General features: G+C 39.9%; 1 protein-coding gene across 1 annotated transcript in view; it reads left to right on the top strand.

Moving 5' to 3' along the window:
- Positions 1-25346, top strand: part of slit3 (slit homolog 3 (Drosophila)) — a 231777-nt gene that overhangs the window by 201127 nt on the left and 5304 nt on the right. Inside the window, exons 23-32 of the mRNA XM_034883388.1 lie at positions 1221-1292; positions 1430-1512; positions 1644-1724; positions 2978-3102; positions 6724-6821; positions 11238-11377; positions 13672-13765; positions 14461-14598; positions 15226-15466; positions 17138-17268. Coding sequence (XP_034739279.1) covers positions 1221-1292; positions 1430-1512; positions 1644-1724; positions 2978-3102; positions 6724-6821; positions 11238-11377; positions 13672-13765; positions 14461-14598; positions 15226-15466; positions 17138-17268 — 1203 coding nt within the window. The remainder of the gene's footprint in view (positions 1-1220; positions 1293-1429; positions 1513-1643; positions 1725-2977; positions 3103-6723; positions 6822-11237; positions 11378-13671; positions 13766-14460; positions 14599-15225; positions 15467-17137; positions 17269-25346) is intronic.

Here is a 25346-nt window from a genome sequence, read left to right as displayed (position 1 = left end):
TAGGGACTGATCCCTCTCTGCCCTCGCATAGCAACTGGTTGCCAGGCAGCCATCACTGTCACTTCCTCATTACCCACAACCCCCTCTGGGCCAGCCTTTATGCGGGGGCTGTTAGACCACCGTACATAGATGCACAAACACACGCATATGCGCACACACACACACACACACACACACACACACAGTTATACACACAAGTAAGTAATGTTGCACAGACACTTGCATACAAAGCTACCCACTCTGGTACATGCTGACCTGAACATGCACACACATGCACACACAAAGAATCACACACACTGACACATTTTTCCAATAGTGTGTGTTTGATGCTTGGCACCTGCTACAGTCCTTCACTCTAATGGTATGTGAACTTATATCCAGCAGGCAACACACTCAAATGACAAAACACAAAGGACACACACACACTGCATTCTCTGAGCCCTTTGGAGGCAAAAGTTTTTTGAAACGCACACACACATACACACCAACACAATTAGCGCAAAAAAACACATACACAAAAACCCAAAGGCACACAGAACAGAAAGGCAATGCTCACATCAATACACTTCACAGCCACCAGTTTGTCCCTTTGACACAAACTTTTCCACACACATACACACACTTTAGTCTGCCTTATGTCCATATGAGACTATCATATGATATTCTATTCAGAGACCAGGACAAGCTTTATTGCCCATCGTTGAAAATAGGCTGTGTTTATTTTGTGTTATTCTTTCATAAATATTTTATTTATTTTCCATTATAAAAGGGATGATGGTGTGTCTGCAGCTGAGGAACCACACGTTATTTAAATAATTTAGCATGCAGCTAGTCAGGTTTGGTATGTTAGTTTGCTGAGACTTTAGTATTAGGCAGCTTGGCTGTCAGTTCCATTTACTTCTGATATGATGGATATGAGGCAGTAGGTATGTTTTGATATTCATTATACAAGTATCAAGAGGGCTGTCATCTAAGGGTAAACCTTGTGTAAATGCAGCCTCAAGACTTTGATCTTAATATAAACCAGTCAGTTACATGTAATACTAGCAGCTGTGTCAATATAATACAGTAGTAGTAGAGGAAGTAATGGTGGCCACTAGTCAAAATGTTGTTTTTCACAACATCCTCCTTGCTGCAAACATTTTGATTGTCAAAAATTACTTAATCAAATGAATTATCTACAAATTCAAATTAACATCATAAGCATTTCTCTCTTCCAGAACTCTCCATGGTAACAACCTTTCAACAATACCAGAAGGAGCTTTCAACCACCTCACCGCTTTGTCCCACCTGTAAGTGCTGCACATAGTGCATATCTCTTTGTGTCTTTGATGCAAGTGTTTTGGATTATAACTTACACTCTGTGTGTTTGTGTGTGTGTGTGTGTTTGTGTGTGTGTTTCTGTCTGTCTGTGTGTCTGTGTGTCTAGGGCACTTGGTGCCAACCCCCTGTATTGTAACTGTGACCTGCGCTGGCTCTCTCAGTGGGTCAAGGCTGGCTTTAAAGAGCCCGGTAAGAAGAAAAATCACCATTAAGATGATGTTAAAATATCTGTAACCGAAATATTACATGCTCTGTTATGTCACTCTCATATTGTGTAGAAGAGAGGTTGCTGTTGATGTCAATTAAGTGTGTTTTTGTAGGCATTGCTCGTTGCACTGGACCTCCAGATATGGCTGACAGGCTACTGCTTACCACACCACTCAACAGATTTCAGTGTAAAGGTAAATAGTCTCCTCATTACTCTGCTCACTGTTCTCTTTTTGTTTAATTACCACCACCTGCTACAGCATATTCTATTTCAACATACATATCTGAATGTTGACCTGAATTAGCACTAGATCAATCCCTGGATTCTGTTAGATTAGTGCACAGAATGAGTGACAGGGATTTAAAGAATCCTGCAAAGATCAATTATACTGAGAGAGAAAATCAGTTCTGTGTTATGACTCTTTCTACCTGAACACTTGTCTATTCCATATCAGTCACATGATCTTACCACAGTTATTACAAACTTTAAATTACTCATTTGTCTAAAGGTGAGCGTGAACATGTTTCTTGTTGTTAGACTAGTGACCTGTCCAGGTTCTACACTGCCTCTCATCCAATGCATGCTGGGATTGGCTCCAGTAGTGTGGAAGAAATTAAATGTCTGGTCTTTCTGTCAAGACCTTCTGTGTAGCCCTTCCACCTCTTCAGAGCACATCAATGAGATTGTCTTCCTTTAAACAAGTTAAGTGCATTGCAATACAGGCTCAAAGGCAACCAGAGCTGGACTGGGATAATAATTTAGGAAGGTCAAATTCAGGTCAAATTACCCACATATTCACAATAGACCGTGTGAACTGTGATGTCTTTAATGATTACTCTTATGATGACCATTCTTATGCTCAATTATGTCTAATAGGTTATGGTATGGTTTTAGATTTGGTGCAAAAATTTAATAATAGTCAAGCGTTAGGCTCAAAGATAAAGGACAAGGAACAAAAAAACTCCATCCCTTCAGTTGTATTTTCAGTCAGAACAAACTACAGGAGCAGCCAGCCTCAAACATCACCTGCCCCAGGGCTCCCCCGCTATCAGACCAGAGGGAAAAAGAATTTAGAAGTGGCCTTTTTACACACAGGAAGAAAATACATCTTGAAAACCATGATCCTGCATGTTCAAAGAAACAATTGCACAAGGGCAAAGTCTTGTCAAAGGATCACGTCATCACACTGAATCAAATACTCTATTCCTTTTCCTCTTGCTTCTACATGCCCTGGCCTCTGAAACAAATCACATTTATTGCTCTCCTAAGCTCTTATCCTGTGAAGCTTTCTTAGCACACCATCCATTAAATTAAGTCTTAGGGAGCCCCTTTTAGCACAATATGACTTAATATGTATGTCTTTGCCTTTGACACTTTCTTATCTTCATCTCTCTTTTCCCCACTTCTCTTTTTATTCTCATCTGCTTCTGTTTCTGTTATCGTCAGGTCCAGTAGATATCCGCCTGATGTCGAAGTGTGCCCCTTGCCTGGCAGCACCCTGCCAAAACAATGGTACCTGCGTTTCTGATGCAATCGGATTCTACCATTGCACTTGTCCATATGGATTCAAGGTGAGGCACTAAATAGACACACTTTCAAATGGAAGGGGGTAACTTGAGGTAGCATGCAGTTGGTTCTTAGTCTACAATGGATGCCAGCTTGTCTTTATCTTTATAGCACTGCAGTTTCAGTGAAATTTAACAGCACTAAACAATATCTTCTAGTCTTGGTTGTTGAGCTCATTGCTAATATATTAGCACAGGTGTGAAAGCAGTACAAATCAATTCTTGAACCTTGACAATGACTAAGTTTCAGCCACTATTCAACCAAATTATCTGATGTGGTAAAAAAAACATGCATGCAAATAAAAGTGTTCTCATCCAAAGGCTTTAGAGCGAATAAAAACCTGTGCATCATGACGTCAAATTGTTATGTCAAATTGATTTGAGACATTCAATGGTGTTTCAATTTATTTTCACACTGAATGGCACAACATTCAAGCTGACATTTGCAAATAAAGTTTTGCCAGACAAAATGGATTGCACTGTCTGCCTACAAAGGAGTAATATTGCACAAGTTGTAATAGTGCTCATGTGTCAGCTGATAGCAACATATATCAAGCTATAAAATAAAACAACAATGCTATCAACACAATGCTCTGATGATGTAAATGCCCTACGACAATGGAGGCGGCATGTGGTGTGAGAACTAGAGCACTCCAAACAGTTCTGAGAGATCGTGGTTTAGAGACCCTTTACGGAAACCCTTTGGATGAAGCATTTTTGAATTTGAATTGTTGTTTAATTTTACTGGCACGTCCCTTGGCCCATATAAGCCGTGGCCCTCCGGTTCCAACCAAGGAGTGTATCGCCTTCACGCTCTACAAACTGGCTACATGCGCAGAGTAGAGTGGTAGGCAAAACATTTTGGGTCAGCAAGACCCCTGTGTGTTTACGCCATGTGCAATGCCATATGGACGACGGTGATGCAAAGATATATACCTACCTGGAGTACATGAAGCGAATGAGATCTTGCTGCGTAATTTCAGAGCGCACCTTGTGCCACAGATGTATGGCACAAGAGACGGGATTCACATCACAATTAGACCCCATGCTGAAGGCTGTGGGGATTTGTCAATGGAAGGGACTGGCCATCAATTGTACTAAAGGCTGTGGTGGACAATGGTGGCTTTGGAACACCCAGTAGTGTGCATTGGGACGCGGTTTTACCACTTCTGACCCGGACAGGTGCGTCTGTTTAACCATAAAATGACCTAAAACTTAATCACAATTTGTTATTTATTCGGCAAAAAACGTTTCCATCGGGGTTCATTGCATAAGCCGTACATCGATCAAGAGAAAACCCGATGAGACCGAACGGATAAACTTTGAGTCCTAATTCATGGAAATTCTGTTGAATTTTACTGTTTCTACAAGGTATTTTGTATTCGATATCACTTCATTCTCATAAAAAACGTGTGGATGGAAACACAGCCAATATTAGTGTCATTGTCCATCTCCTTATCCCAACTGCCTACACTATCTTAGATACTAAGTATTTGGAAGTAATTCTGTATACTTGTGCTGCCCGATTCATGGAATTGGCTGCATGTGTGAGGTATCCTAGAAGGATAGCCATGCTGCATAAGCCTGTGGTGTTAGCAGTATTATCAGGCTTAGCTTCGGCCGGGTATGTATAATGCATAGACTTGTTCATCAATAGAGAAATGATGACTGCAGCTGGCTGCACTGGGAGGTATTGACTGATCAAAAGACGAATGGTGTAATAATTGTCAAGACCAATTGTCACATGCAATTTGCATATGTGTGTAGAGATTAGTGGGTTCAAGCCTGTGTGTGTGTGTGTGTGTGTGTGTGTGTGTGTGTGTGTGTGTGTGTGTGTGTGTGTGTGTGTGTGCTTGCGTTTGTGTGTAGGGTTTCTGTGTCTGTGTGTGGGTGTTTGTGAGCAGTTTATAGATACACAAATGGTCTCATGTGTACACGCACCTAACCTTTGGGCTTTTACAGGAGGACAAAGCCTTAGTCTTGCTTTTAATTAAAACATCACTTGCCAAGGTCACAGACAGGGTGTGTGTGTGTGTGTGTGTGTGTCTGTTCCTGCGTGCACGTTCATGTCTGGGTGTTTTTCTTTCTGTGTCCGCTGGGACAACGTTAATTATGTGTTATAGGGATTAAAGAAGTAGCAGCAGAGAACAAAGGAGAGAGAGAGACATAAACTACAAGATATAGAGTGACAAAGGTGGATGTATAAGAAAAGAGAAATTGGAAAGGGCGAGAGAGAATGAGAGAAATAACAGAGAAAACATCTAAAATTAAGGAATAGAGGTAGAAAGAAAGAGAGTGAATTAAGATCTACAGTAAAAAAAAAAATTGAAAACAGAGGAGGAAATAATGAAGATGGATGGGGAAGAAAAACAAGAATAAATGTCCTGTTCTTAGCTTTGATCAGAGGAAGTGGGTGTGTTGGTTGCCAAAGGTTTGGTTGTTTGAAATTAAAACTACAGCCGCAGGGTTCGATGTGGAGGAAGAGTGGGTGTGTAGGTCTAGGACTCTGATACATGATACAGTTCCTAGTGAAAGCTATTTATTTAGAAAACAGGTGTGTGGTGAAAAGAACAATAAATCAAGGCAGTAGGCTGCATCATGCTTTACTGTCCGATACATGTGTGCATACTGCACAGGGCATACACTACATACCGGTAAGTACAGTGTTTGGTTAAGAAACTGCTGTATTTTTAGATTAACCTGCTAGAATAGATTAATTCAACCCTCAATCTCTCTGCAGGCCATTTCTAATTTCGCCAACCTAGAATATAAAAAAAGTCTGTTGTCCCAAAGCAGAAGATTGATTTTGTTAAAAGTGCAAAAGCGCAATTGTAACCTGTATTGTAATTTGGTCTTCCTTGTTTCACTTTTTTGTAGAAAAAACACAACACTGTACAGACAACATTGTATGTCATCTTGTCCTAAGTCCACAGATATTTTTTTAATTGTAGTCAGTGTTTCCCGTAAATAAAACCTGATGACTGTAATTTGATATTGTAAGACAATAAAAAATGAAATCCAAGGGGTTTCAAAGATTGTTTTATATATATTTTAATAGGAATTAACAGTAACAAGCTCTTTCTGCCAGACTGCCTGACTCCTTCAATATGGAGTAATGAACGGGGAGGTTCACAAGATCCAACGCCCCTCTTTGCAGAGGCGGACTGCAACCAGTTTCTAATATAATAAGAAAACAAGAGTTTTCTTATTATATTCACAAAAAACATGATCCCTTAAGAGCTTTCCACTCCAAAAAATGTCAACTTTATTAAAACCTTTAGCTGGTGTCATGGAGTCCTTTTGTCCTTGCAACATCCGGGCACCCAACAGTTAGGCTTCCCACCATTATCTTTTAGCTTATTAGCTCCATAGCTTGTTTTTTGTCAGTGTAAATGGCGATGAACTCCAGAAAAGGAAGGGGAATGTAATGGTGCGCCAGAGGGAGGAATTAGCCCTCACGCCAAATAACTGTTAAATCAGAGGGACTGCGTAAAAAGGTGCTACTGGTGAAGTGACTTGTACGCAACGATGGAACGGAACTGTCTTTGTTTGAATAGTAAGATTATTGCTTGAAGAAAAATATTAAATGTTCAATTATTAACTTTTTTGCCTTGTCCTCTCCTCAAGGGTCAAAACTGTGAAGTGCCCATCAATGCCTGTGTCAGTTTCCCCTGTACTAATGGAGGAACCTGCCTCATCCAGCCTGGCCATGAAGACCACTACAGGTACAAATCTGTTGTAAACGTATGTGTCTTGCATTTTGAATACTGAAAAGGATTGCATTTGCATGTGTTTCTGCAATCAACTGTCAATTTTCAGTAACGTTTCTATTGTATTTCAGATAAGCACCTTATCTTGGTTTATATACTGCATGTACATGTAGGAGATTGAGAAGAATAAAACAAGAAAGAGTAATTTCAAAGAAGTCCTTCGGGAATCCATTTACGCTGTGGGTCAAATCTTATTGCTTTTTCCACCCTGTCGCTCCTCTCTATTAGTGGAGACGTTTTAAAAACCTCACCCTGTATTCTCATCTAAAGGGAAAATTAACTTTACTCAACCCCCAGAAATATGGAGAGCGTGATTAGAGTGGACAGTCTTCACTGGTCAATGCATTACCCAAGATAACAACGTACTTTGACCCTATGGTGTGTTTTCCTGCCTGTGTCTGGGGGTGGGGGGGGGGACTTTTCAGAGGAAAGAGAGGGGACTTTTCAGAGGAGGAACCTCTATTTGGGCTGCTCATTAAATCCTTGTGTCCTCTCTGACCTCCTTGGTTGCATAAAGGTATGTTTTAAACGTCTGTTATTGTCCACATCAGTGTTTCTCTACTGATTCTGCCTTCATCTGTCGACACACTGTTCCGATACTGTACTGTGTGTTATTTATTGTGTGGTTAAGCACTAATGATGGAGAATCTTTTAGATTTCATGATACATTTCTAAAAGTGAGCAGTGATTTCATTTTCAATATTTTAGATTAAACAAAGAGATGTGTAACAAAATAAATCTACAGTATATTTATTTAAACAAGCTGTTTAGTAGGTAAATTTTCTGATATGGGCATTTCATTAGCACGGACGCAGAAGTGTAAATGTTTATTCTATGTTTTGTGTTTCAGTTCAGTGCCATGCAAAATAAATTTATCATTCTTATTGCTACTTTTTTGCCATTTGGATAGTTTTGCTTAGAACCAAGTTCCTAAAGCAAAATCAGGAAAAATCCTTTGCATGCTAGATGCAATGCATCTGTAGTGCAAACTCAATGCAGCAACTCAGACTGTTCCATCCTCACTGAATAAATGTCCAGTGAAAGACTTAAGCTTTGTTTCAACTAATGTGAAGTAAAATCATGGAAATGTAATTACCCCCAAAAAACTATATATTAAATGTGAAAAAGGAAATTTCCCACTAAATTCCTCAGTTAAAAATGTGTAAAAATGTAAAAAATACAATAAAAAGACCCATAAAACTTTAGCTGTTTAGAAGTTTAAGCCAATTATAAATATATACTACACTATAAGCAGAAACCCACAGTCTGGTGCCTGGCCCCTTTATTCATCTATATTCATCCAGGGAAAGCGTACTGCTCTTGCTCGCTCCTTTCCAGTAACCCCTGTTTCCCTTTCATATGGTTTTGAACACTTACACCTGGGAGCTGCCCAACACAATCACAGTTTGACTCCGGGCTGCGGAGCTGCTCCACTGGAGACGCTGGGGGTCAGGAACCTCTCAGTGGTAGCTGCTGAGGCAGTGGAGAGTTGAACTGATACAGGAACTCAAACCTGCTTTTCACACCTCAAGGCTTAATTTGAACGTATTGCCATGAGAGAAAATATAAGTATTAAACCACAAACCAAAAGAAATCACAATGTTAGAAATGTGATGAATTAAAAACAGATTGTTTTTAGTATGACTTTTTAATTTGGTGAACTTCTAATAAAACACCCTTTTAGTCATTGCATTGAACCAAACCACATCAACCACTAACAAAATGTGTGTACACAGAGTGTAGTGCAGTAATTTCCCCATTGGGGACTAATAAACAAATTATAATTTAATTTATAATCAAATACACAATATTTTACACTCGTTTAAACTATTTGAAGGGCCAAGGAGGCAGCCTTAGAAGTTAAACTGCTTAAGCTAAAAAACTTTAATTCCGTCAATCTGCATGCATTGTCCATACACACATATGTGTGTATGCATGAGCTCCCTTGTCCCTGCCAGGGTCGTCTCTTTTCACAAACTATCTCTTTGATTCAGACTCATGACAAACAGCCACTTAAATTGAAACAATTGTCAAAAATATCTTAACCACATTAGTCTGTTCCTGGAGCCCCTTAACTTGTTAAGGGTCCCTTTGTAAAGCTTGATGTGCGTCTGGCCTTTTACGTCTCGTGAGGTAATGCTATTAGGGGTTTCTTTACCCTTTACAGATATTCTCTTTTTGTTAATACCCGCAAAGGTAGACATTTGTGCCCTCTGAGACACAGAGACAACATGAGAGAAAAAGACAGAAGAGAGGGAGACCAGACCCTTTTGACATTTTAATATGTTATTTAATCAGTTTGGGATATTGAATAAGTCCTATTATCCTTGGTTCCTAGCAGGACCCATTTGTCAAACTACATCCTTTGAATGTCAAGAGTGGGATTTGAATGGTGGAACATTACTCTCTGACCCTGTCAGTGCTGGCAGTCCTCTTCTCATTTGTATTTCTTTGTCATTTGTTTCCCATGGGAAAACTTTATGTCTTTTTTCTTTTTCTCTTACTTTCTTTAATGATTCCTTCTCTTTTTTTCTTTCTTGACTCCATCCCTGTCGAATATGACTATGCAGACAAATGGCGGCTTATTAGCTTAACGACTTTACCAAATTAAGCCAATCCAAAATATAACCACTCTTGAAGCCAACATTTTATCTGTGCAATAAGGGTACATGCATGATGTCTTAGCGAGGACGGACAATACTTGCCTCTCATTGGCAGGTTTGTGATAGCGACAGATGAGGCAGTTAAGTGTTGCATGGAAAGTTTCTATTTCCACTTCCATTGCTCCATCTCTGTGTAGCTTTTAGCACCTTTTAACTCATTGTTTTCATTTCTACTGGCCAACACATAGATTGTCTTGGATAGATAAAGCAAATGTTTCATCTAGGTCGGATTGAGACCAGACCTCAGCTAAAAGTGGTTTGGACTTTAATGTGGCATAAGTAATGCTCCAATAAGATGTTCATTTTGGTCTGTGTCTGCTGGATGTGTAATTGGCAGCTGGATGCTAATATGTTGGCCCTAACAACGTAATTAGCTCATTGTATCTCAGGGGTTTGATTCTGAATCTTTCTGACCCCTAGAGGTTAAAAATTGCTCAACGCAGGTTTAAATGTTCCTTTTTCAAAGAAACATTTAAAAAAAGCTACTGCCCTGTATGGAGTAGGAAGAGAGAGTAATTGAGATAAATGTTAGCGTGAGAAAAAGGCTGTGAGACAGCAAAGTTAGATTAGAAAAGTCAGAGTGAAACAAAATTTTATCAAAAAAAAAATACATTTTACAGGTGCAAAGGGAGTGGGAAGGACAGAGGATACACTGTCTGGTAAATAAGTGTGTGTGTGTGTGTGTGTTTGGGGGGGTAAAGATAATTGTTACTCACTTGTGCTGAAATGACTTTCCAAGTGCTTAATGTGTTAAGATGACCTTGTTGTGAAATGCTTTTCATCCAACAAAAGTCACTTGGCTCCTTAAAGTGTAAGAGACGGACAGAAGAAGAGAGAGTTGTGAGAGAGGGTGAGCTGCTCCGCAGTTGTGGTCAGATTTATCAAACTTTTAAGTTAGCTAGTGTGTTTTTAAATCCATGTGATCTTTTATAAGGAGTTAACCGGATTGAGATAAATAAAATAAAAAGGGTGTGAAGAGGGGGGAGAGATTAAGGGGCGAAGAGAAGAGAGAAGGGTGAATGAATCTTAAGATTGGGGAAAAAATCTAAGTGAAAGGAGGGAGAAGCATGAATAGAAGGGAGGATGAGGCTTTGATAATTCCTTTAGAGTTGTCCAGATGTAACTGCAGTGACATCAAACTAGAAAAAAAGAAGTTTATCTCAGCATGTTTCTTCTTAGTTCTGGGTGTTTTAAAGTTTTTTTATAGGTCCTCTAGGAACTTCTGGTGTTAATTAATGAAACATCCCCCAGCATAAGAGACATACATGACATGAATCAAAGAACTGTGTCTGAAAGGGATGGCTGCTTTTCTCTAGGTTTTAGTGTAGAAGAAACCGTAGGAGACTTTTTGTGTGACCTAGTTTAAACTTTCAGACAGCCATGTTAAAATGTCATTTCTGCAATAAAATGAAGCATAAAATGGTGTCTCTTGTAGGACTGCTAAATATAAATATGCTGTGTCTCCTGTGGTGTGTAAGAACCAGCACAGGATGGAAGAAAACCAACTAGAATAAAGATTAAATACCTTTTCTTTAAAGCTCTTACCGGATAATTTAAAAGGAAGTGAAGTTCAGCAGCTGATTTATCTGGCTGATTGATTTTATTTCAAGTTGTGCAGCAGGAGTGTGTGCTTAGACCTGGCACAGTAACCATCTTAAAATGCATATTGTGTTTGTGTGTGTGTGCGTGCGTGTGTGTGCGTGTGTAGCTGTGTGTGTCCACCAGGTTTTGAGGGCCAACGTTGCGAGACAAACCCAGACGACTGTGAAGACAACGACTGTGAGAACAACTCCACCTGCATCGATGGCGTCAACAACTACACCTGCGTCTGTCCACCCAACTACACAGGTACGCACACTTACATACACACTGTCTATTTCTACACCCAGACATTCCTGAAACCCTCAGTCTTTGCCCCCTGAGAGGCTGGGAAGGTCAACAAGTCCCTTTACTACTGCATGCGCGCACGCACACACTGACACAGAGACACACAAAATCATTTTTTCCACTTTACTGGATGGTAAGTTAGTAATGGACAGCCTCTCGGCAGTGACCTAAAACTGGAGGTTTCGGAGCAATCACACAGGAGAAAGAGAGAGATGGGAAAGAATAATGTGAAGTGACGCCGAGGAGGGACTGTGTCATAAAGGGAAAGGGAAAAATAAACATAGCTAGGGAAAAGGGTAAAGAAAGGAACGATAAAGGGCAGAAGAGAGAGAGAGAGAGAGGGAGATCTCAGTTGGTGCAGCAAGTAGTGCAGCTGCTGTCTGGGAAGTTAAGTTTTTATATCAGTGACAGTGTCCTCTAAAACACACACACACACACACACACAAACACACACACACACACACACAGCTGTTCCCCTTTGACACAGGATCTCAGTCAATATACACACACTTACCCGCACATGCATCATGTCATTATCGCTATTGGCACAAAGCTGCCTCTCACACTGCCAGCCACCTTACCACATACAGCTGTTGCACACAAACACACACACACACACACACTCAGCTGGTTACTTTGGCTCTGAACCGCCACTCAGCTCAGTGAACCAAGGCGTAATCATCGGGTGTCACATTAAGAACAGTTCCATGTTAGTCGCTTAGCTTTCTCCAAACTCAGCAACCAAGACTGTCACATCAGATTTGCCCCAGAAGGGGCGGGGGGGGTTCATGAGACCTATTAAACAGCTGATGTAATGTTTCAGAAAAAAATTCTTGTAGATTATGAGATGACTTTTGTGTGCAATTTTGATTTGCTGAAGTGGGCAAAAGAGGATAAAATCAAAATGCCACCACGACAATTAGGGTTCATTCTCTTGAGACAATGCAAAACAAATTTTTATAAAAGTGCATTAGTGTTTGAAATTTTGAGGCCAAATGCTTGTGAGAAGGACATTTTGGCTTGATGAGATGATACACAAACGATGAAAGAGTCAACAAACTCATCCGGAATCATCCTCTTACCATGAAAATATAATAAATATCTGAATTTTGAATCTGGCCAGTAGTTTTGTCAGATATCTTTCTCTGGACCAAATTGTCCAGTTGTCCATAGTCCTTCCATTTCAAAGAATATATGCTGGAGGTTCACTTGCTATCAATATCATATTAAAGCCAAGCTGTAAGTGTCACTTACTTTGATTTTTTTTTTCCCTACACTGTTAATACGCTCATTAAATTTGGACTAAACTTAGAAGTGTTCTAGCTAGCACTTTTACATTATTGAATCGCTCTTATATTAATACCGTATTTGATAATTTGTGAAAGAAAAGAAATAAGACGGGTCATTTATTGTGTTATGGCACAAGCACTAATCTTCCAACACACGTAATAGGGAAAAATCACTTTTTTCAACATGTTTATTGTCTTCAGTGACCACCATGGTCTCATTTTTGAATGATAATTATAGTTATTCCAGTTAATAACTGATCATTGATAAATGAATATCCGCATCTTTAACGGAGTGTCCAAAGTGTGTGAATAGCCTTGAAGGCACCTAGTGTAAATTGGACAATTTGAAATTACAGTTTTTGTATTTCCTTTAGCTTAAATAATTTTCCAGCAGCTGACGGAATACACTTCAGCTCAGAACAACATGCGTCTAAAAATGACTTGAGGAAGATAGGAGTGGTGGAGACAGACAGGGTGGGAGTAAGGCTGCAGGATAAGATTCAAGCAGGCAGAAAACTATGGAAATCTGCCTGTCCTTTTGCAATCCTCTCTTCCTTCATATGACCAATTTCAGCTACTGCTTTAACACACGCTGTTAACCCTTTTGACCCTTTGAGTAGTACATGCTGTGTCTGTGTGTGTGTCTGTGTGTGTGTGTGTGTGTGTGTGTGTGTGTACTGCGGCCACTGTTACACAACCTCTGAGAATAAGCTGATAATGCTATTCCCTGTGTGTGTACTGTACATGAAAACTTCCACTGCACATTATCTGAGGCCTTGAACAAGTGTATGTTATCTTTTTCCACTCCTTGTTTTTCTATTTTTTCCACTGTCATTTGAAGCTGACAGAGAGAACATTTGAAAGAGTTGGTCTGGCTACACTAACCCAATACACACATACACCTTTTGGTTTATCTTGACATGCAAACTAAAGAAATAAATGTGTACTTTCTCTCTTTGTCACCAGGCGACTTGTGCGACGAGGTGATTGACCCATGTCTCCGTGGTTTCGACCCCTGCCAGCACGACTCAAAGTGTGTCCATGTTGGTCGCACTTACAGGTGAGTGACAGCTTCGCAGGAGGTCAGCACTTAAAAGGGTCAGAGGTCATATCACAGAAAGTGACAACAAGTGACGGGAGCAGCAAGGTCAACATGTTAAAAGCTGACTTTGTTGTGAAACTAAGAAAATCTGGATGGTCATTGCTGCCCAGAGACTTTATAAGACAAATTGATAAATTAACACTCTTACACAAACACATGCAATCTCTGGGCTGATGTTTTAATCTTCTCCTGTAATACTGGCTGAACTTTGTGTGTTTTTGGCAACATTTCACTATTCTCTTGCATCAGTCTTGCTCTTGCTACTTAATTTTCTGATGCCATGTAAAACCTGTTTACCTTAAACTTTGTAGACCCTGTTTTTTTTTTTACTTATAGATACTGTTTATAACCTTTCAGTTTAAAATAGCTTTTCATAAACCATAGCAATAAAGTCTAAAATGTTTTTTCTTCAAACTAAAAAACAGATGGACCTTTAGAAAGTTTAGACATTCGGCCACACTCTTACAGCAATCTACACACATGTATTCATGCTCAGCAGCCCACACAAAAAGCATCTTGTAGAGAAGAGAAAAGTTTTTTATTTTTTTTATTTTTGTAAATCTTCATATCTAATACATTAAGATGTTTCCTATTTACATACAAAAAAATCTAAATTGAACTATAATCCCACTCATATTTCCCTCTCACTCTAGGTGCGAGTGTTTACCGGGTTATGTTGGGCAACAATGTGAGCAGGACTATAATGACTGCCTAGAGAATAAGTGTCAACACGGAGCAGAGTGTGTGGATGCTGTCAACGGCTATACCTGCGTCTGTAAAGAGGGTTTCAGGTGAGAGTTGTGGAAATACATCATGAACACGGAAAATGGCTTGAACAGACACAAACACATTGATAGGCCAGACTGGGAGGAGATACAGATGGCACTCCATAATCAGACACTTGACTGTCAGGACCTACTGTGTGTGTGTGTGTGTGTGTGTGTGTGTGTGTGTGTGTGTGATGCAGATGCAGCTCCATGTGGTTAATTATAGCAGAGACTGTTGGCATGAGGGAAACTAATTTATCACAAGGGACAGAGAGAAAGAGAGAGAGAATGAGAGAGAGTAAGTTATAGGTATGCAGGAAACAAATAGATAAAGGAGACAGACAGCAGCGGAAAGATGGATTCTGGATAGACAAAAAGAGGAAATTTAAAGAAAGTTCAGAGTTTCAAAGATGCAAGAAGATACACTGGAAAAGAAGTAGAAATACAGAATCTGTTTGCCGTGTCATGCTGATAAACATGTCAATTTCCTTACAGGAATATTACCTTTCCAGCTTCACCAATGCAATCTCCAAATGTAACGCAAAATACAGAATAAGTACTAAACAGGTTGCAGAGGATACAGACACAGCAAATCACCTCATTAAAGCTCTATGAATAAGTTATCTTCTGCTTAATCCATTGCTCCCTCAGCGGGCTGTTCTGTGAGAACCCTCCACCAATGATCTTGCTGCAGACCAGCCCCTGCGACCAATCGGACTGCCAGAACGGCGCCCAGTGCCTGGTGGTTGCTGGGGAGCCTGTCTGCCGCTGCATGCCCGGTTTCTACGGCAACAAATGTGACAAGATGGCCACCGTTCACTTCATGGGTCGGGACGGGTACGTGGAGCTGCCAAGCGCAAAGCTTCGCCCCACGGCACATATTTCATTACAGGTATTGTCAACCTTTGATCTCTGCTAACAAAGTTTGGGTATAGTAGAAATCCGCAGTCATGCAGCTAAACCCTGTCTTGTAAAGCATGTCAACATGGGAAAGTACAAAAGCCATTTTCTGCTGCACTACATGGAAAACATGCATGGGCTGTTGAAAAAGAGCCATAAGCTGATCAAATCAAACCTATGGAGATGCACGTCCAACAAAGCAAAGCAAACATCTGCAACACGTTTTCCATGGCACACTGAACACTCATTTTTGGAAATGAGGGTGTAAATGAGCGAAAGAGAAACAAGAAAGGGAGGGCCCTCTAATTGATATTTACCACCTGTTTGGATCTGTGTGAGCATGTGTGTGTGTGTGTGTGTGTGTGTGTGTGAGCATGTGCGTGTGTGTGTGTGTGTGTGTGTGTGTGTGTGAGCATGTGCGTGTGTGTGTTTGTGTGTGTGTGTGTGCGCGCGTGTGTGCGTGTGTGCGCTTCTGCATGCCAGGAGCTTTCAATGTCAGTGCCAAGGCGGTTAAAACTCTACCAAGAGACCCTGACTCAGAGGCAAGAGAGAGAAAATAAAAAGAAGAATGAAAGGGCCGTAGCACTTCATAAATCTTCTTTCTTTTTAACACTTTTTGTATTTTCTTTACGTCTACATACAAATTCTCTGTTTAACCACATTTCTATATCTTGCTCTCTTCTTTCATCCCCCTCTCTGCCTTTTGTTCTCCACATTTCTCCCTCCTATTCTTTTAATGCTCTGCCTCAATCTCTTCTTTTCTCCAGCAGCTTGTTAGCAGGTGTTGACTTGGGTATGCTCCATTGAAGCCACAGTGTTAAGTGCTTGGCCCCTTGGCCCCATTTCCACTCGCTAGTTAGTTAGCACTTAGCGTGACATGTCAAGTATATCTGTGTGGGCGTGAGGCGCGAGTGACCTTGTTTAGGGAGGTGTGTGGAAAATTACATTTTCTTCTAATTTTCCTGCAGTTCTTTAGCCTTTTGACGGTTGGACATATCACCTTGAATTAAGAGTCTATTCATTTTGAGCTTCACCAATACTTGGAATCGCAACAAAAACTAAAAACTAGCTCATGTAGGTGCCTTTTTTACAGATTTTATAATACTTAAAAGCAAACAGTGAGGAAGTGGAACACAGTGGTACTCAAAACATTTTACCACATTTTCTAGCTTTTACAAAGTAGCTGAAAATGTTTGATTGTTAGAAAATGCAATCACCAGTGAAAAATATCAAGTAGTCAAATCAATCAGTTTATGTGGTGCATAACAAACCAGCAATGCACAAAGGATGATGATGAAGCGGAACAGGTTGCAGCAGCAGTACAGCAGCCGAGAATAATAACAAACACACATATGTCTCTTTGCTTAAAATCAACATTTAAAGGACCTATCACTCGACATACAGAACATTAATATTGCTGCAAACAAGTTAAGGCTGTAATGCTGCGTTTGCCCAGTTGCAGGTGAGGTTTCCTTTATTTAGGGTTTCATATTTAAAAGTTTATGCATGTGAAACCATAATTGTCTGCCCTATCACTAAATTAGACTATTACAATAACAGGTGTTCACCAACTGTGTCTATTGGCCCTCCTTATTGTGCTGCTGTGTTGCCTTGATTAATGAATTGCGTCTTCATTTCTTATCCAACCTTGTCGTGTCTCCAGGTGGCTTCAGATAAAGACAACGGGATTTTGTTGTATAAAGAGGATCACGACCCCCTGGCCCTGGAGCTGTATCAGGGACACATACGACTCATCTATGACATCGCCAACTACCCACCCACCACTGTATATAGGTGGGCTACACACACACACACACACACAAACAGACACACTGTAAATGTCAAACAAAGTCAAACTCAAAAAAGGACTTACTTTCTTATTGTCTACATTGAAGTTTAACTTGCCATATTCATAAACTAAATATATTATGTTGAAGACCAAGTTTGCGCATGGTTTAAGTACTAAAAGCCAAACAAAAACACACATTCACTTTTGTTTGCTCTCAATTATACATTCATGTACAAATGTATTTTCATTTTAAGTGGTTTATTTCTCTTTTTTAATTAAATGAAAGTTATATTAAACACTGGATTCAGATCAGGGATCACTTAAAAAATCAAAAATAAGGTACTTACAATACATAAAGTACAGATATACCAATAAGTTAAGGTTTTAAGGATCAGAGGTTTTTATTTATAGTACTTTAAGGACTTTACGGTAGGTGCTGATCTGGCCTTGCACACACAAATCCACCAGCCTATTCTGTCTCACACACACGGTAGCAGATCCATGTCTGAGCACTTTATAAACCTTTTTCTAAACAAGCATGAACTTAAAAAATTCCTTTACAATCCTGACTAGACAGTCATGTCCTTGAGTGAAACCCACTAGGTAAAACTTCAAAAAGTGAAAACAAAAGCCCTCATTCAGTGGGTTAGTCTGTGTAGCCCTCCGATATTATACGGTAAACTACATTCACAGTTTCCTAGGAATGGATATGCAATGGTAAACTATGGCAACAGCAATAGTAATCCAGGAAGAGAACATGATAACGTGTTCCGTAGTTACTTGTTGGAGAACCCATTTAGAGTTTTAATGCAACATATGCAGATATATTACAGCATGTAGCATTACATACAAATGAAAAAGACCAAAGTAAACTTAAAATGCAACGACCATACAGCAATAAATGTGTGCAGAAAATGTCAAAGTAATCATACAGAAGGTTAGCACAAACTTATTCACATAATCATTAAAGACACTGCCAAAAACCTTTCCATGCATCCAATCTTCAGTTGTCAGATATTAGGGCATTGTATCTTTTTTAAACAAGAAAGAATTCAGAGTTTTTGATGAGTTTTCTGAGACACGTAAATAATATGCCATGTTTATTGAATTATTAGCCTTTTAATGCAGCGACAAAGTATGCAAGCTATTATTTTAGATATGAGCCTGAGGGGACATGGACCTTTCCCAGCCAACTGAAAAATACTGTATGTAATAATTCAAAACACCACCACAATGCAGTCACAGGGCTTTTGTCATACATACAACATAAAATGTAATTATCTTTATCATAATTTCTGTTCTGACACAACTCACAAACAACTATGAACAATACTTGTTCCTGGTGAAATTTGGCTATAATAAAATAATACATGAATTAAAAACCCATTCACAGCATATCATATAGTACAGCCTCACTCTTTCCTTGCCATTTTAGAGGAAAACTGACTGAAGGGTGGATTGGAGGATGGGAAGGGGAAGGTGTATAAAAAAGAAGAAGAAAAGACAAAGGAAAAGAAGCATTACCCAACTTTACGTTGAAGTATACAGTGTGTGTGTTTATGTTTTTTTTTTGTGGGGGGGGGGGGGGGGGTCCATCCTTGTCTGGTTCTGATCGGCTTATATTGATTCTGTCTGCTTCTCTGTCTGTACTGTCTGTGGTAGGAGGAAAGATAAGTAGCAATGGGAGAGGGGTATATGATACAAGATTCAATCCCACGTACATGTCAAAGGATATTCAGTTAACACAGTGCATACCATTTAAACCCTTGATGATATGTATCACATCAGCAGCAAAATTGCATTATCACATCGGTGGAATAAATACCAATAACCAAAAGGACTGCTGGCAAGACAATACACCACCAGCCTCTAGACTGTATTTGGTAGGATGTGGAAGGAAGATAAATGCAGTGGAATAAAGCATCTTATACTGCATCTACATTAACGTAATAATTAATGTCAAAAAAGAGTTTTATTGCACAAGGCAGAGAGTGGGCACTGCTCTGCCAGTCCAAACAGAGCTGATATTTCCAGAATTTTTTCTTGCAGCGGCCAGAAGATAATAGAAGGTGTTCAAACATTTAGTCCAGCTTGGAAAGCAACAAAATAAAATGCAACTTGAAAAAGACCCAACAATACCACTGTGTCAGACAGAGGCTACCAATCATCTTGACCAAGGTCTTGTTTTTTTCCAACAATTATATCAAGTATACAGTATTATAAAAACATTGAAAACGCTTGTTGAACCACTTTTCAATGATCACACCAGGCAGGGTAAAAATTACAACTGCAAATGAAGGAATGGAGGAGAGAGAGAGAGAGAAAGAGAGAGACACATGCTAGTGTAATTGGATGAATTAAGAGAGAGAATGAAGTGAGAGAAGATGGATAGAGGAAGAAGGAGAAATAAGGGAGAGAGTTGAATGTTTTCTCATTTACTCACCATTCTTCTCTCTTTGTATTTCAATCAGTGAGTTTCTTAGCATGTGACGTCTGGCTTTGCGGTTTTGACTCTGCTCTGTTCTATTGTCTCTGTGGACAGAGACAAGGTCACGGACGGACAAGGAGGTACTGGTAGCCTTACTGCTTCTGATGATAATATGCAGCTGGTTCATAACAAATTTGACTTAAGGATTAGGACATTATGTCGTCATATTATAAATCCTGCAAGTAGCTGTGGCAGAAGAAAGTTTAAGCCACAATTTACCACGTCAAGGGCAAGACTGTTTCTGCATCAGGCATTTCAGTCATAATTCATTTAAACCCTCTAATGTATGTGTAGTTTCAGAATTTTGTATCTAATAGGCATGTGCCCACAGGAAAACATTTGTAAATTTAAAATGATTCTATTTGACGTGTGACATGCAGGGGAGAAATGATCTTTGCATGCTATACAACTTAATGAAAGGTTGTGAACTGTTAATGGCTGGATATATTTCAAAACGGACACCCATGTGGTGTGGTTTATGCTAAGCTTGGTATACGCACAAACGTGTTTGTTGCACATATGCTTCATGCATACAGTCTGCTTTGTCATAAATTTTGGGCGCTCTTCATTAACCCGGCAGTCAGTGTGTGCCCTGTGGATTTGAAAAGTATAATTTGGGCTAAGGCAGAACAATAGGACTCTTTTTCTCCTAGTTTCTTTGCCATTAAACACAGTGCACTGTGTCATCATTCACAGGTTTTAGGGCATTGTACTCAACATTAACAGCAATACTGCCCGTGTTGCAATGTTATGACGTATTTAGCAGTGTTTCAGTTTGCTTATGAAATCTGCTAGTTTTCTTTTATGCCTGTATTTATGGTAATGCACTTTGTTCCAGATACAATGTCAGACTTTCCAATTTTTTAATGTAATATTGATGTGTGGAGTCATTTAGTTAAAGCGGAATTCCAGTCGATTTTCAACACGTAGCCCTGTTGTTTGGAAATTTGGAGTGCTGTCAATATAGAGAAAACCGAAAATAATCAGTGCTGCCTACACTAAGTTAGCCTCCTGCTAGAGTTAGCACCCCTCAGGCTTAAACAGGGCAAGTGTTAAACATGTTTTTAGCCAAAATGTCATTTCAAGTGCCTACCCATGTGCAACGATTCGAGGGAACTCAGCGAACCTGATTGTAGTAGATGTGACAGAAAGGAATAAAAGTTGTGTTAATCCATACAACTGTTTATCTCGTGTTTTCCAGTGAGGTCCACACTAGTCGAATGGCAAACTCATACAATTTAATATTCCAAAATGTATTTTTTCCGCGAAAAAAAGATTTCCCGTTATGTCCTTAGTAGTGACTGTAGAAACAGGCCGTGACCTGACACCACAGTGGAGCCAGGAGAGCAGAGTGGCCGGCTGGAGGTCAAACGTTCAAGAGCCCACTGTTGCTTAGTTACCTATGCACATGCGCAATAGCTCTTGAACTCTTGAACTGCAGCTCTCTTTTAAGTGCAGCATTTTGTTTGTGAATGTGAACACTGTATCCTGTCTTTATTGACATTTGATAATCTGATGCATCCAACAGCTCAGTAATAATAATGTGATGCTGTATTGAACCTTGTAGGGAAATTTAGGCTAGAGGACAGGGTCAGCTGTAGAGCAGGAGCCTGGGTGCTGGTAGAGACCATCACTTGTTTAAGGACACTTCTGGAGGCCAGATATATTTTAAGAGGGTGTCTGGCTGGAAAGACGGTTTTGTTGGCCATAGCAGCAACTCGTCACCCTGTCTGGTTTGCTGGAATTGTTGAAGTCTTTACACTTTCCATTTCTGCGGTGATATTCTGTTTTTTCATATGAATGAAAGTTGTTTGTAACATGGGTGGATAGATGAGTAGAAACCATTTCTCCAAAATGTGACCTTAACCAGAATATGTGCTGTTCACAATACATGACACATTGTGAAAGGCAGGAAGAGGACAACAGGAAGGGATGGTTACAGAGGAAGAAATGAAAATATGAAACAAGGGGGTTAATCTAATTATGTGGCACAGATGGGGAGGGGTGGAGACTAGGTTGAAAAGGTTAAGTAGAAGAGAAAGGAGGACAGTCAGAGAGATGTATGGATGTATGGAAAGACAGATTGATCTGTTGAGAGGTAGACATAGATGGATCGACTGATGCTGGGCAGAAGGCAAGAGAAAAACAGCAGACACGATAAAGAGATAACTGGGTAGAATAGGTTGCCCGCCAGAGGAGAAAACTGGAGAAGTAAAACAGATGGATAGAAGCAGTCAAACTGAAAAGACCATGAGACATGGTTGAACGGCAGGATGGATGAAAGAGGAGTGAGGGATTACAGAGGGATGGAGAGAAAGAGGGGGAAAGTAAACCACAGAGTAAGTCAGGGAATTATCCTTGTCTGGTGTTGTTAACTTGACACGGGCCACGCCTGAGAGGGAGACAGTCTCAGAGAAACAGAGAAAGAAAGTGTAAAAGAAAGACAGATGAAGACAGGAAGGAACAAAAAATGTACAGTAGCGCAGAAAGAAAAAGTTGAAGGAGAGATATAGAAAGTTTTAAACTGGAAGACACACATCAGACTTAAGAGCTTAAGAGAAGGTCCACAACAAAAATTGAAAGATTGAGAGTGAGAGACAGAAACAGAGATCCATAGAACGACACATTTCTGAGCACAATGCTAAGCACTAAGTAAACACAGTCTCTATGTTATGTTTAGCATTAGCAATCTGGAAGGAGACGAGGCCCTGCTCCAAGCCTGCGGCTCATTTTACCAAAAGCATCTATGTATTACTTTGTATGTGCCATCTTTTGATTGCATGAGTCTGAGCATTGCAAATAGCTTATCTCATCTGCCCTAATTTGGAAGTACATTGTAAACGTATTTAAACCGCATGGCCAGACGGGCACAGCAGAACATCCTGCCACCTATAAACTGATATTGTCCAAAATAGAGAAACTATTTAACCACCACAATCTGAGCAGATCCCGAACACCATACAGTTACTGCGGTTGTACAATTGAGGGCCAAGGACCCGGTGCCAGTCTCCAGGATGTTTCTGAGTGATCCCTTGGTTGGTTATCTTGTGTAGACACCAGAGAGCCAGGAAGGGCATTATCTTCAAGCCAGTTTTTGATAATGAGCTGAAATGTAGCAATAGTGGCTAAACCTTGATACACTAATTTAAAACTAATGCTGGTAAAATGTCAAATTACAGAGCCCCCTCAGTTTTAAATGTAAAATTCGGCTTTGGCATACATATTTGTTTGTGAGGCTTCAATTGTTGAAATGCTTACAGTGTGTTTTAGAGATCGGGTTAAGTTTGCCCTCTAAAAGAGAGATGGAGTGGGACAAAAGGGGCCTGGAGCAGATATGTACACCCTGGTACACAAACACACAAAAGAATACAAAGAAAAATGATGCATGGGCATACACCTATAGACATGCACTGACAGGATGACATCTGGACTGGGGGTACAACCCGCAGTGTAACAGAGAAATTGGATTAGAACAAAGAGTGAAGCAATGAGAAGAAGGAACAATGGAGGAGTGTAAAAAAATCTCAGCAGGGAGGATGAAAAGATCCAGGGGTGGTAAGCAAATGAATGGAATGAAATGATAATGAACATAAAAATGTACGAGAATGTAAGAGATACGTACAACTGGGTGAGCTTTGGATTTAAAGGGCAGCAGCTCAGATTCAAACCCTTCCCCGCTGCAGAACTCAGTCAACATGGGACGAACGCTCTTACTGGGTGAGCTAGAGGCCGCCCCTATAGTACGGTTATTGATGAGTGAGCAACAGAGGAAGGGATGCAGGGACAAATGGGTATATGAACGACAAAAGAGAGGCAGAGGCAGTAAAAGGGATGGATGGATGGATGTGTGCTATACCTACTGTGCAATGTAAACAGTGAGTAGTTACCAAATACTTCACTGAATACTATTTAATATTAAACCATAAAAATACCAGTTGTGAATGTTTTTCATTTTGTGCCAGTTAGAAAGAAATGAGGGAGTAAATACTAAAAATATGTCACCAGACTAACTTCATGGACATGATCCTGGTTGGTTGAGATGCCTGTGCTGAAGGGATTGAAATGTGAGGGATGGTGTGAACCAACACATGCTCAATGGAGACATATGTTTACAGAAGGGAAACATAAACTAGCATCCATGTCCAATGTACGTTAAGAAGTTGGGCTGTTAGATTGACCATGTGTCACTGTATACACTCTCCATACACAACTACAAATGAACCCAGTTTCATAAAATAAATAAACTACAATATGTACTGTATATTCTTGCACACTTAGACTGTCACAATCATAGAACATTTACATGCAGTTTCTAGTTAGAAACAGGTCTAACAAAAGGACTTTATGCCCAGATTCAGATGAGTAAAGTGACTGAATGTCCGACCTGAATCTGGCTCTTTAAACCCACAGGGCTGTGGTTAAAACAAACCGCGAATCCTTGTACATTTTTGTCTTAAACAACTCAGAGGCAATTCAAACATTCTAATACTGAAAACCTATAGCCCTGAAACAATGAGCACTCATTCCTGGATGTCTGCGTCAAACACTACAAATTCACTATTAAAAGTACAAATTTCATCTGAACTAGCCGGCCTGGTTTAATGAAAGCTGAAAAAAAGAAAGAAAACTGTTTGCCGTTTAGCAGCTGCCATCTTAGCAATGACTAATTGAGGTTACCACAGCAATATGGGACTGTCTGCTGAACATAATTTTAATCATTTTGGGCTGCTAAAAACACACGCTCATACGTACACACACAGGAGCACACATGCAAACTCACAAACATGCAAATAAATACAAAACTGACTTAGACATACAGACCCACATGCACATTTAGTGTGTAAAGACTGCACATACATTTACACACATACTGGCAGACAAACACACACTTGCATGAGCACATAATTATTAACAAAAACATGCATTCCCAAACAGACAGGACTCACGCACGCATGCACACACTCACACCACAAATGTGGTTTATAAATATTGTAAGTAAATGAAAGCAGTGCCTGATTAGATTTAACAGTGTAAGACGATCTGTGCGGTTGTTTCTAATCCAAATTTCTTTTTTCAGTTTGAGATATAGTGAACAACCTGTAATTACTTCTGGATTTGAATTTGATTTAGTTATACTGTGAAAATAATTTGGTTTTAGGAAGTTCTTTTATTGGGGAAGTTTATTTGTGAGTGTATGCGGTCATTCAGGGTGTATTTGATACTGGACTGACAGGAAATTGGCGTTGTGGGTTTGGTTGAAACACAATGAGAGAAAGAGAGAGAGAGAGGCAGTTGAAAACTGTTACTGTTTGTTGTTATTGAATGTCATTATGGGTTGCTTTTTACTAAACACAGGGCCAAAACAGCCAACTTAATACACACACACACACGCACGCACACACACACACACACACACACACTTCCCTGCAGGCATTTGCTCAGTTACGGAAGCACTGACCATTAGTCATCTACTGCCACCTGGTGGAGCTTTAGTGTCAGAGCAGGTTTACAGTGTGTGTGTGTGTGTGTGTGTGTGTGTGTGTGTGTGTGTGTGTGTGTGTGAGAGAGACCTGACCAAGAAAAGCAGAAGCGTAC

Source organism: Etheostoma cragini, chromosome 10, assembly GCF_013103735.1.
Source record: "Etheostoma cragini isolate CJK2018 chromosome 10, CSU_Ecrag_1.0, whole genome shotgun sequence".
NCBI lineage: Eukaryota > Metazoa > Chordata > Actinopteri > Perciformes > Percidae > Etheostoma > Etheostoma cragini.
Note: the sequence above shows the minus strand (reverse complement) of the source record. Positions and strands in the feature narration are given on the sequence as shown.